The sequence below is a fragment of the Aphidius gifuensis genome, linkage group LG1 (assembly GCF_014905175.1).
Source record: "Aphidius gifuensis isolate YNYX2018 linkage group LG1, ASM1490517v1, whole genome shotgun sequence".
Classification (NCBI taxonomy): domain Eukaryota; kingdom Metazoa; phylum Arthropoda; class Insecta; order Hymenoptera; family Braconidae; genus Aphidius; species Aphidius gifuensis.
This window is the reverse complement of record NC_057788.1, coordinates 5,430,171-5,443,146: the sequence shown is the minus strand read 5'-3', so window position 1 is coordinate 5,443,146 and position 12,976 is coordinate 5,430,171. Positions and strand designations below refer to the sequence as shown.

The window sequence follows — 12,976 nt, the reverse complement described above, 5'->3', positions numbered from 1 at the left end:
TAAATTAATTTATAAACATAATAATTTCTTTTATCCTAGAAAATAAAAAAATTACTATCATTCTTTTGATAATATTTCATTTTTAAATTTTATTTTTTTACTAAAAATAAAATAAAGAAAAAAAAAAATTATTTTTTTGTCCTCTTGTAATGAAAAGAATTAAAAAAAAAAAAAAAAAGATAATAATAATTCACAGTAATTATTTTTTGGCAGGTTTCTTTGTACTTGTAACTAGCCTTTTTAAAATATTTTTTTTTTTTTAATTTCTTTTTCTCAGAGGGATTTTTTACCATTTGTACGACAAAACTTGCCTAGTGCGATGTTGGTTCCTTAATTAATTACAATTAGTTTAATCGAGCCACGTTGGTCTCGTCCCTCTCTCAAACCATTCAGTCGTTTAAATTCTTAATTTCTTCGTCGAGTATAAACTCCCCCAATTTTAAAAACACTTTCATTTATATTTACACACACAATCAACAATTTTATAACCATATTTATACTCATAATTGTGTATGTTATCCCCTACCTCCATAAACTCACTTATACTATTTATTTATTCTTTTTTTTTTGCTTTCATTTTAATTTTTAATACTTTTTTTTTTAAATGTATTTTCTTTTTTTTTTTTTAATTTAATGTTTTTGCTCATTCGTTTATTTTATCATTAACTCTCTTGTGCTTTGTCCCGGCAGATGTTCGTCAGGCTCTTCGTCGACGAGAACCTTGATCGTATTGTACCAATTTCAAAGCAACCGAAGGAGAAAATTCAAGCAATAATCGACAGTTGTACAAGACAATTTCCGGAGTTTGCTGAACGTGCGAGAAAACGTATTAGAACATACCTCAAAAGTTGTAGGAGAAATAAGAGAGGTAGAGAAGGTGCTCCTTGGGACGCAGTAAGTTTAACAAAAAAATTTTTTAATTAAATTGTATCAACTATTAGTATGACAAAAATAATAATATTATCTCTATAAAATATTACGTATTTTTGTTAATTTTATCAAATTTTGAAAGATATAGAATTTACAATAGATACAACAATATATCCTTGATGATTTTATTTATTATTAAATGTATTATATCAACGCAATTTCGAAACAAAAAATGAAAAAGAAAATCATTTTATTAAATTTATAAAGCTCATTGGTAAATTGTTAATAGTATTTTTTTTTTTTTATTTATTTTATTTAGTTGAATTTATTCATATATATATTTAATAGCAATAAATAATCAGGCATCTGGACTTTGATTATAAACGTTGAAATATCGACTATTCTGTTCAAGTGTTTTCCAAGTGTTTATAGACTACTTGAAAACTTGAATTGAATGTGTGTGATGATGACAAAAGCCTCCTTCATTGAGGTGGTTGTTTATGACGATAAAATAGAAAAGTTTAAAAAACAAAAACCACGTATAATTAATTTTATTTCCGAGTTATAAAAAACTAAAAAAAGAGTTATATCTTTTGTTCTTTATTTGAGTTGTTGTTGTTGTTATTGTTGTTGTTTTATTTATTTAATTTTATTTATTTCAGGCAAGACCAACGCCGGCTCATTTGACCTCGGTACAAGCTGAACAGATTTTGGCAACGGCTTGTGAAAACGAGAGCGACAACGCAAAACGCATGAGACTTGGTCTTGAGCCTGTCTCACAGCCAATGCCAACATTGCCAGCAGCAACGGTGAGTAAATTTGCTTTTATTCTTGATCTCCGTTTTTTTTTTTTTTTCCTCCAACTCTTCTCATTCTCTTTTTCATATACTTTTTACACTCGGGTTTTTATTTTTTGTTATCTGTCTTTCGTTTTTTTTTTCCTCTCGCCTATATTTTTATTTTACTTTTTTTTCCTACCAACAAAATGAGACCTAATAACTCACATGCTCTTAAGATACTGATGTTCTCAACATCCGCGTGTGTATATATCGTTCTAATTTTGTCTTATGAAAAATCCACTGACTTCTTTGTTCTGTTGGAATGATTTTTTTTTTAGGTAAAACTATCCCAGACATGATATATACCCAGGCAATTTTTTACCAAGCATTTCAATTGTCAAATTAGAGCTTTACAATAATAGCTTTGAATCTTATTGATTTTATTTTTTTAAAAAGCTCTAAAAAAAAAAAAATTAATCTTTTAATAATATATATTATTTAAAATTACTGAGTGGCCGTGTGTATAAATTTTTTAAAATTTCTTTTGCCTATTTTAAGTATTTCCAAAGCTCTTTACAATGAAAGAGTTATTAGTAAAAAAATTTTTCATATCGTTAAAGTTTTAATAGTATTAAAACAATTGAAAAATATATATAATTTTTTACGTGGAAACAAGATGAGAGTTGAAGTTAGGTATGGCATATACAGACTGATAACCTTTGACGCTGTTGAGGTCGAGCCTCACCTCTGCTCTATCGCTCTCAATGCTCACAACAAATACACAACACCCATGTTTTTCGAGTTTCATATATATACACTCTGTATTTCATAAAACAACCGTGCACTTTAGCCTAACGTATACATATACATACTCAACAACAGGATAAACTTATGAAGAATAAACTTTTTACACGTTTTAAAATTTCTATATATTTTTTGTTTTAATAATAATACGTTAAAACAGATGTTGCAGTTTAATTTTTTTTTTTTTTTTTTTTTCTCTTCTCATTTTAATATATTCAAAAAGTTTTTTTTTTTTTTTATAAGTAATTCATACATATTTATTATCAAAAAATCTTCGAAATCTTTTATTTAACGATTCGTTGAATTACCAGAGCAAAACGTAAATTATATGTTTAAATTTTAGGTCAATTTTATTATTATTATTTTTTTGTATTTTAATGTGAAGGAAAAATTTAAATTTGTGAACATCCTTCTTGTTATCAAGTTTGGTAGTTCCTCGTAGTTGATGCGATAACCCCGACCGACTGCGACCGAAACCCAACAGATTAAAATTGAAGAATCTCTGACAAGTCCCGCATAGTTACTAACCATATCATTTTTTTTTTTATTTTTTTTTACATTTCTCTTTCCTTCCCCTATGAAACTGCCCATCAAAAAAATTCATCTCCGCACCTATATAATATTGACGTCATCACACACTGACTGCCTTTCATAAAAAAACACCTCCCTACATCCGGCGACCCAAGATTTCATCCGCCAGACCCTTCTGCGTTTTTTTTAATTTTTTTTTTTTTTTTTTTAATCTCCCTCTCCTGTATAATATTGACCATGTACCATTCGTTTTTATATTCCAAATTATTTTTTTTTCGTTCTTCGTAAAATTTAAGATGCCTCATCGGTGTTGGTACTTTACTTTGTGAGCTTTTTTTTATTTTTTATCAACCTTCTTCTTAGTTTTATTTTATTTTTTTTTATTTAAATCTTTTTATCTTTCTCATTTACAAAATTCCCCGTTAACTTACTCACCGTTTTATCCAGCATCTGGCTTGTATGTCTTTTTTTTTTTCCTCAATGTCAGTTTAAAACTAATTTTGCATATGTCGTGATGACTTGGCAAATATATTTGATTATAATCTAGATATTTTCTAAAAAAATTTCTCGTGGGTTGATAGAAAAAAAAAAAAAAATCGTAAAAGAATATTTATAATATAATTTCATCAATAATAATTGACCATAATTGAAGTAATAAAATAAGAAAAATATTTAAATATATATTATTGATGAAATGTTAAAAAAAATCATTAGGTATTAATTGTAATAATATTTAATACAACGCCACCTATAAAAGCTCTGTATACATCAATGGATGATATTTATGATATTATATTATGTTCTCTGTGTTCTCTTAATTCTGTTCATTCTGTTGTCATCACCGAGAGAGTCGTCTCTTGGCTCAGTTTGTAATCGAAAGCGGGAGTCTGCGGCAGTGCAAACTAGCGCGTGCAAGAGATAGGGTGGCTAGTGAAGAAGAGACAAAAGTGTCGTACATGATATCCATATAGATAGAGATAGTGAGAAAGAGAGCAAACGCGCAAGTGATAAAGGGTAAATGAGAAAGCAGTTCAAAAAAAGGGAGGAGGTGGTAGTGATGAAGCACAACTATATCATATGTATTTGTGAAATTATATATTGACGATGAGAAGGATGGTACACTGAAAGAGGTGACTACGATAGTCTTTGAAAGTGCGGGTGGAAGAGGCAGTGGGTGGTAGTAGTGGTGGTGGTGATGGTAGATGTATAATAATATGTTGTATGTTGTTTGCGCGCATGATGAGAAATGATATGTATATATTCGCTACATGAGTTGTATATATATACTCGTGCGTAACCCTGATCACGTTGGAGATTAAGTAGATGAAAAAAAAATATATATATAAAAATATATACATATTATTTGGATTGTATAGTGAACGACATAACAACAAGACCAGCATGAAAAGTATTGATATTTGTGCAACGTTGTTCTCGGGGCATACCTGACGATGATCGAAGCTTAATCATCCCCAGTGTAATCCTCCTCCTCACAACCACCTTTTTTCTACTTCAACTACATCATTTTTTTTTTTTTTTTTCCCTATTTATTTTTCAACCCTTTTTTTCTTTTTTACATCATGAGAAAAAAAAACCTCCGTGTTTTACACAAGCAACAGATTTGTGATTACACCGAGGATCATCCGGAGGTAAACAAGCAAAAATAAATATTAAAAAAAAAAAAAAAGTACACAAAAGCAAAATGAATGAAGGGGAAAATAAAAATGAAAAAAAAAAAAGAAAATAATAATAATAAATAAATAATTTGAAAAATGAGGAAAAAAAAAAAAAAAAGATTCACAATTTATGAAGTGAATGCTGTGCGATAAACGTGGATAATCGAATCAAATTGGAGCGTGGCTTGGAAAAAATAAAAAATAATAATATTCATGTGATAATAGAATCGTTGAGTGAATGGATAGATGAAATAATTGACACAAATCAATATGTATAACATTGATAATAGGAATTTAATAATTTTTAAAAATATATAATAAATAATTTATGTAATTTTAATAATTTATATAAGTAATTTAATTTATTTAATATTTTTATTTTTCAGCAAACTGATGTACGTGCTAATTTGGATCATTTTTCAAGTACACCAATAAAATCACTACCAGGAAAGCGAGAAGATACACCACCAACATCGTTATCATCTCTTGCACCTCTAACAAGTTTGGCTAATTTACCAAACAGTACACTTGCATCAACCCCCTTGTCTCTCACACCCACTTCTAAACTACTAACACCATCTGACAATAACAAGGCTCTCATGAGGTGAGTTTTCATATATATATATTCATTTGTGTATATGTGTGTATAAGTTGTTAACTGGTGATGTTGATGCTTGACCGTTTTATGGCTTTTACCATGTGACCTGTCGGTTGTATAAATCTACTTTATAATAATGAAACTATACTTGCGTAAGACATTGTAACAATATTAGGAGACTGAATATATTCGAATTTAAACTACCACAGCATGTGACTTTTGTAATATCGATAAGAGAGTTTGGCCAATGAAACGGATTTTATAGAGTCTCTTGTTATCCATATAACTCACGTGTATAACATTATAAATTTATGGATCAAATAATTATTAACCGCAATTATTCAAACGTTAAGATTTACATTTTATTTTATGGGTATTATAAACTTGTGAATATTTTATTTTATTTGCTATTACTTTCGGTATAATTTTTATTTAAAATTAAAAAAAACTTTAAGCATCAGTTGATTGTAAATTATTTTATTTATAATAATTATTTTTATTTTATTTATTTTGTAGTCAAGCAACGATAGTAAGTTCATCATCAGTTAATGGAGTTGGTAGTGGTGGTGCACCAGCAGCAATGTACAGGCCAAATTTTAGTCAAGCATTTCAACGTTCTGGACCAACAACGGTACCTCCAACTCTATCAGCAGGACTTTATCCCACCCAGAGTTTTACCTCGGGTCTACTGAGCAACGGTACACAAAGTAATAATTTTATTGGTGTTGTTTTGTTGTTAAATTAATTTTTTGATGTTTATCAAAATTTATGTTTCATAAAAATTCATATATTTATAATCAAAATTATTGATATTTTATAAATATTAATTTTGATAATATATTTATTTTATTTACTACCTTTTTTTTCATTTTTTTTTTATGATTAAATGTGTTGATAATTTTATGTAACTGATGATGATTATTATATGCCACAATTGTTGAATTAATTTTGTTTTTTTCGAATGATTTTAGGACCAACGGATTTGAGTATGAAAAATACAAAACCACTACTCAGTCATAAGTTGAATGCAACAGAAATGACAGCTGTGAGACAACTTATTACTGGATATCGAGAATCAGCAGCATTTTTACTTAGATCTGCTGATGAACTCGAACAACTGTTGCTTCAACAGCCATAAAATTATATATAGATTTTATCGTCCCAGAAATCAATGCTGTAGACATGGATTTCTTTATATAATCATATACACAGTCAAAACAGAGTGAAAAACAGTAGAATATAAAATTCAATATAAATATTTATTTCAATTGATTTTTTTTTTACAACCAACAGTTGGTTGAATAACTCATTTTTATCAATAGCTAAAAAATGAGCTTTTACTGATTTTGTGAGTCACTGTTTTGCCAGCCGTTGCAGTGCTTTCAGCAGCTCAACACCAAATCAACTTTTTATTGATCAACGAATTTAATTTTTTTTTTTTTTAAACAAGAAATAAACAATTTACTGTTTGATAATATTGTTTTTTATTTTTTTTAATTTTCTTATTAACTTAAGCTTTGATGTAAAATTAATTGCAATGTGAATGAAAAATTAATATTATTATTGTATGAAAAAACAACTGTGTTTAAATGAACCGTGGGATTTTTGAATTAAGAAAATTATATTCAAAAAAACAGGGTGTATATAAAGAAAAAAAAAATATGAATATTTACTTAATTATTGTTAAGTATATTAGGTATGAGGATATATATTAAAATTAAAAATGAAAAATAAAAGAAAAAAGAACAAAAAAAAAAAATGATAAATATATATGTTATTTGAGTGTGACATATTGGATCGTCTGTATTAAAAATGAGATAAAATATTCAAAGAAATTAAAGGTTATTAATAGCAGTGAATTTTCACTAATTTATTAAAGATTTTAATTGTTTTTTTTTTTTTTTTTTAAATGTATTTCATTCAGTACAATTTACTGAAACAATACTTAGATATTTTTTAAATGATTATTTTATTGTTTAATTTTTATTATGACCATTATATTTTATTATAAATATTTAACTATTGAATCTCTTTCGAATTTAATGAAAAAGATAATTATTATTATATTATTATTTTTTTTTAAAACTAGAACTTCTTTAATAAATTAAATTGTCAAGCCAAATTTCTCATTGAGGTGTCTAGTTGTTTAAATACAACGAAATTTATTCGTTAAAAATAAAAACTATAAAAATTAAATAACTAAATGTTTCTTTTTTTTTTTATTTTTTTTAAAATTAAACAACCGGTCCAAAGTGTGATTGAATTATCATTGATTAATGGTAAAAATGTGCGAATGCTAATAAAAGAAAAACTAACAAAAAAAATTGTACGAATTACTCGCGATATAATTAAATCGCAAAAAAAATAAAAGAAGCTTTTTTTGTCAAACATAAAATATTGTCATTAATGGACTAATTTTGTGTATATAATAGATATAAAAAAAATATATATATAAATTATGAAAGAGTACTTGTGTGTAGACGAATGCCTAAATTCAATTGTGCGAATAAAAAAGAAAAAACTTATATAAATATATGTTTGAGTAAACGTAAAAATTATTCCAATTATTGACTCGTCATTGTGTTGTATATATAAACATTTGATGCTTTTAATTATAAAAAATATTAATCGAAAAAAATAAGAGACTGGGTGACTCATTTTTCAAAACAGAACATGTCAACGCACTTAGTACTTGATGACGAACGAATATAATAATAAAAAATAATAATAATATTAATAATAATGATAATAATAATAACAAATAAATAAAATAATTATAATATTGATAAATTCTGTTAAAATCATTATTTAGTTGTAAGTTTGTTGGCTGAAAAAAAGAAAGAAAAAAAAATCTTAAAAGAAAAAAAAAATAAATAAAAAAAAAAACAACACACTTTTTTAATTGAAAACAAAAATAGTAATGAGAACCCAGTACCATCTAAAATCGAAATGAATTTATTAATTTTCCAACAGAGAAAATATAAGATAATATGTTTGGCAGTTGTGACCATATTTTAATGATAATTAATGTGGTCTTAAAGTAAAAATAATGACATCATTGCGCTACCAAAGAAACGAAGAAAAAATGAAAAAGTTAATTGATCAAGTAAAAGAATGCAAAATTCGATAAATAATTATAGTATATTGAACTAAAAATTATTCAAATTTTGTTTTTTATATTTATCTGATGTAAAGTTTTTTTTTTTTATTTCTTATTTTAATAATGGTAAATGGAAAAAAAGTACTTCAAGAGTCGTATTTAAATGAGATAAAAATATATAATATTATATACTAGAAAGAAAAAAAAAATGGATTAATTGAAATTGTTTTTTGTCCAATGTAATCATTTTTTATTTTGTCGTTGTTTTGTACATAGTTTATACGAATGGATAAAATGAAGTGCATACATACATATATGTATAAATAATAATTATTATATATTATCGTGGCATATGTTCAAATCACTATGATGATAAATAAATGAAGAAATCTTTAAAACAAATTTAAGTAAATAAATAATAGAAACTTCTGAGGCACCAAATTATAAAATGATTATGATAATATTCCATTTGTTATATTATCTAATGTTTATTATTAATAAATTATTAATAATAATGAAAAAAAAATATTCCAACAAAATAAAAAAACGAAAAAGTTACTTGGTTAAAAAAATCATTTCCAATTCTTTCTTCGTTGACTTGATGATCAACATAAAAATTGAAAATTTTTGCAACTTTTCTGTGCCTCCAAAATTTGGTTAGTCGAAAAAAAAAAAAATTAAATTATTTTGTAAAAGAAAAAATAGTTTGAAAATCATCTATTTATCATTAGAAAAAATAAAATAAACAAGCCAATTTTTTTATGTCAGGATAAGAGCAAGATTTCCGCTCATAATGAATTAAAAATAATCATTTTCGTTACAGTTTTAACTTCCATAATAATAAATAAACAATAGAAGTCAACAATTAACCGAAAATAATATAGCTCAGCATAATAGTTAATGACACGATTATTACACGTGTCAGCCATTTTCATGTGTATCAATGTCTTATTGATAACTTACATCATAAACAATACATAAATAATAATGATAAATAATGATAATTATCACCTTATTTTCAGTGCAATTTATAATCAATAAATGTATCTCAACAATTTTAAAAATACAATACATTCAATAAAAATAAAATTAAAATAGTTAACCGTTAAATGCACACATGCATTTTCTCCAACAATAATATACTCAAAGCATCAATTTTCTTCATCAAAATTATTATCTGTGCCACTCTAAAATTTTAACACAAAATCGTTATTCAATTAAAAAAAAAAAAAATTAATTAAACATTCATAATAATAAAATTCAATTTGATTTCATCACAAGATTCTCGGTACTCGAGTGTCGATTTTTGAATGAATTCCTCTGTGATAAAATAAACGAAATAAAAATATATTAAAAAAAAAAAAAATGAAATAAAACAAAAAAGTAAATAGAATTAAATTATTCTTCAAGACATTGTCGCCGAAAAATTTGTAAAAAAAAAAAGAAAATAAAAAAAAAACTAATGACTGCACATTGCGATTGAATTTCGAATATTTAATTATATTTGTTTATTTTTTTTTTGGGCGCTCGATGGAGGATTAGATTATGAAAATTTATGAAAATATATATGTATAAATACGAATTGATAAATTATTATCATTGATGTTTATTATTTAATGACACGTTAAATATAAAAAAAAAAAAAAAATCTGATCGAATGTGCCATAATTAAGCCCTTGAGCCTCGAAAAATCCCAGATTCAGTATTTTTTATGAATTATTGGATTTTTCATTTATAAATTTGAAGAATTTAATTATAAGTCGATGAGCTGAACCAGAATTTCGATAATTCGGATTGAATAAACATTTAAAAAAAAAACATACAAGAGTATATTCAAGCAAAAAAAAAATGTATCGTTATCTTGTTAATGATAAATTTACTATTTAAAAAAAAATAAAAATTGATGATTATGCATACATGTATCCGATTAGGATTACAGCTCTAATTGATGTGTACTAATTTGTTCCTAGAAATTGAATAATACTAATAAAATAATCTTATTTATGTAAAACAGTAAATATTTTTGTTTTCTTTTATCATTATCTGAGAGCCGATTAATCAATTTTCATTTCTCCCAACAACACCTGTTATTTTACCCTTTTAAAGAGTCAAACACAAAGTAAGTAGTCGACAACCATTTAACAAATCCAACTTTGTTTTTAATAACTGCATTATACTTTTCTTAATTTTCGTTAAAATGATTGCACGTGTAGAGATCTAAATTCAGATGATATTTAATGTTTTTTTATTTTATTATTTATTATTAATACATTATTTATACACAGTAGAATTTAAATACATTCATTTTTGAATTTATTCGATTGTTTTTTAGTGGAGAATTTATGGATACTCCATTAGGTTGTCCAGCGTCAAAAGTGGATACATGATATTATGTTCAAAAATCAATTCTCATTTGTAAAAACTTGTTTATTTGATATTCAATTTTAAAATCGATATTCAAATTGCACTGTATATCAAAATAAATTCTAAAACTATAATAATCTATATTGCATACTAATTTTTTTACAACCACTATTGATTGTATATTTTTAATTTAAAAAGAACATGGATAACTTGATGAAATTGAAACTGATAAACGTCGACAGGTAACAACAGGTGGTACTTCACAAACACATTTCATACATCTTGATATCCATGTATTTCCTTCTGCAATTTCATCACCAATTTTAAGAGTCGTACTTCCAAATTTACACACTCCAGCTTCTGTACTATTACTTTGCGAATTTTCATTTTCATTGTTATGATTATGGTGAATAATCACACTGTTTGTTTCTTCTTCTCAAAAAAAAAAATAAATATATAATTATAAATTTGATATTTAGTTTATTTTTATAATTAACTTACCACATCTGAACCCAGTTGGACATGAACCCTCAGAACCATAAACAGGTGGACAATTCATAGCAATCATATCGTTGTAATGCTTTTCAGTTTTGCATTCACCTTTTTGCTCGTAACAAAATGGCATTACATTGGTACCTATAGTAAAAAAAAAATTATGTAATTTATTAATTTATCAATTATTTCGATAACTATTAATAAATAAAGAAATATTAATAAATATACCATTGTATCCTGCACTACAATAACACTTCTTGTTTGGTTCTTTACTTGGTATAAAAAATTCACCTTCTTGATAAGTTTTTCCATCAACAATGCAAACAGGAACAGTTACATCATTGAATGTAACTTTTACAAACCATTTTAGCGAATAACCATATGGAAATGTTTGGCATATCAGTCTTGTTGAACAACAATTTTCCATTGAGTGAACCAAACGACAACCGTCAGGAATTGGTACATAAGCACATGATGGTGATGAACATAAAAAACTACCACTGAAATAATAATAGAAATTATTTTTAATATATTTTATTATTTAACTTTATTTTACTTACATTCCTAAATAATTAATTTCACAAGTACATCTATCACATGGTCCTGAATCCTCTTTTCTCATCACTTCACCTGGACTGTATTCTTGACCATTTATGTAACAATAATTATTCTTTCGTAAAGGACAATCGTATTTATATGCACAACAATCACCTGGATTTTTATACACTGGTTGACATCCAATTTCTGAATAGAAACTTAATGGTCCTGGGCACTGGACATTAGAACAGTCTGGGTTAAAATTAAAAATAAAATTAAAATTAATTAACTTGCTAAAAATAAATGTATAACTATATTTTACCTTCAGCTGATCCTGTTGATATTATTAACAATATAATAAATATACAGTTAATATAAATTGATATTTTTTCTACAAAGAATTTCATTTTTAAATTACAAAATATCTCGTGAAGGAGTTACTGACTGAATATAATTATACAAATTTTATGTTAATACGAATAAAAAAAGATTTTTTTATTTGGAGCATTATTCAATTATCACAGTTTAATTTCGAAACCACTTGACAATTTCGTTGGTTATTTTTTTCTTATCAAAAATTTGAGTCAACATCAAGTGCTGCTATTTGATAACAATTTATTTTTGCTTTTTTTTTATCAGCTCGTGTTTTTGATTTATATAATATTTATTTAAATAATTTGTCTGAGAATAAAAAATTACTTTTTTATATTTGATAAATATCTGCTTTTTTTTTCCTAAATCGAATAAAAATTTATTTAAAAGTAAATAACACCAAGAACTAAATAAAAAGTATTGATGATGCAAAAAAAAAAAAAATACCATTCTTAAAAATATTAAAATAATTAAAAATAAAAATAATTTTTAAAAATAACATTTACTATTTAAATAATAATAATTATAGCAATAAAAACGCTTCTCTGAATTCCATTGAACGTCTGTTTTCATATTATTTGTTTATCAACTCATACATCAATATAAAAAAAATCTATTTCAATTAGTATTTTCTTCGAATTTTTTTTTTTTTTTTCATATAAATAGAATCATCAATGAAAGCACAAAAATATTTTTTTTTATTATTTAATTTTTTTAGCTTCATCGTGAGTAATTGAATCGTGGAATAAACAAAATATAAAAAAAAATTTAATTTAAGAAAGATTGAATCTTGTCGATGCACTCATCTACTATACACCAACACATTTCTTGGATTCATCAACGAAGACTC

At 25.3% G+C, this 12,976-nt stretch overlaps 2 protein-coding genes across 3 annotated transcripts in view; one reads left to right on the top strand and one right to left on the bottom strand.

Moving 5' to 3' along the window:
* LOC122861177 (nucleolar protein 4-like) overlaps window positions 1-7,608 on the top strand; it is a 33,423-nt gene extending 25,815 nt beyond the window's left edge. The window contains exons 5-9 of one of the 2 annotated variants that reach the window (XM_044165389.1): window positions 691-894; window positions 1,533-1,679; window positions 5,047-5,264; window positions 5,775-5,956; window positions 6,230-7,608. In XM_044165389.1, coding sequence (XP_044021324.1) covers window positions 691-894; window positions 1,533-1,679; window positions 5,047-5,264; window positions 5,775-5,956; window positions 6,230-6,396 — 918 coding nt within the window. In that variant the 3' untranslated portion in view covers window positions 6,397-7,608. Of the gene's footprint in view, window positions 1-690; window positions 895-1,532; window positions 1,680-5,046; window positions 5,265-5,774; window positions 5,966-6,229 lie in introns of both variants that reach the window. The other variant, XM_044165390.1, reaches the window with a different exon arrangement.
* Window positions 7,609-10,847: 3,239 nt separating this feature from the next.
* LOC122847880 (chordin-like protein 2) lies at window positions 10,848-12,964 on the bottom strand. Its single transcript, XM_044145739.1, has 6 exons — window positions 12,948-12,964; window positions 12,077-12,117; window positions 11,778-12,006; window positions 11,446-11,717; window positions 11,224-11,358; window positions 10,848-11,154 (listed from the first exon to the last, which is right to left on the bottom strand). The coding sequence occupies exons 1-6, from the start codon at window positions 12,962-12,964 to the stop codon at window positions 10,913-10,915; spliced, it is 936 nt and encodes a 311-aa protein (XP_044001674.1). The 3' UTR covers window positions 10,848-10,912.
* Window positions 12,965-12,976: the final 12 nt, after the last annotated feature.

Coding starts and splice junctions, on each gene's coding strand:
- LOC122847880 (XM_044145739.1), bottom strand. Junction 12,007..12,076: donor ATCAACAGGATCAGCTGAAG/GTAAAATATAGT, acceptor ATTTTAACCCAG/ACTGTTCTAATGTCCAGTGC. Junction 11,718..11,777: donor GAAATTAATTATTTAGGAAT/GTAAGTAAAATA, acceptor TTATTATTTCAG/TGGTAGTTTTTTATGTTCAT.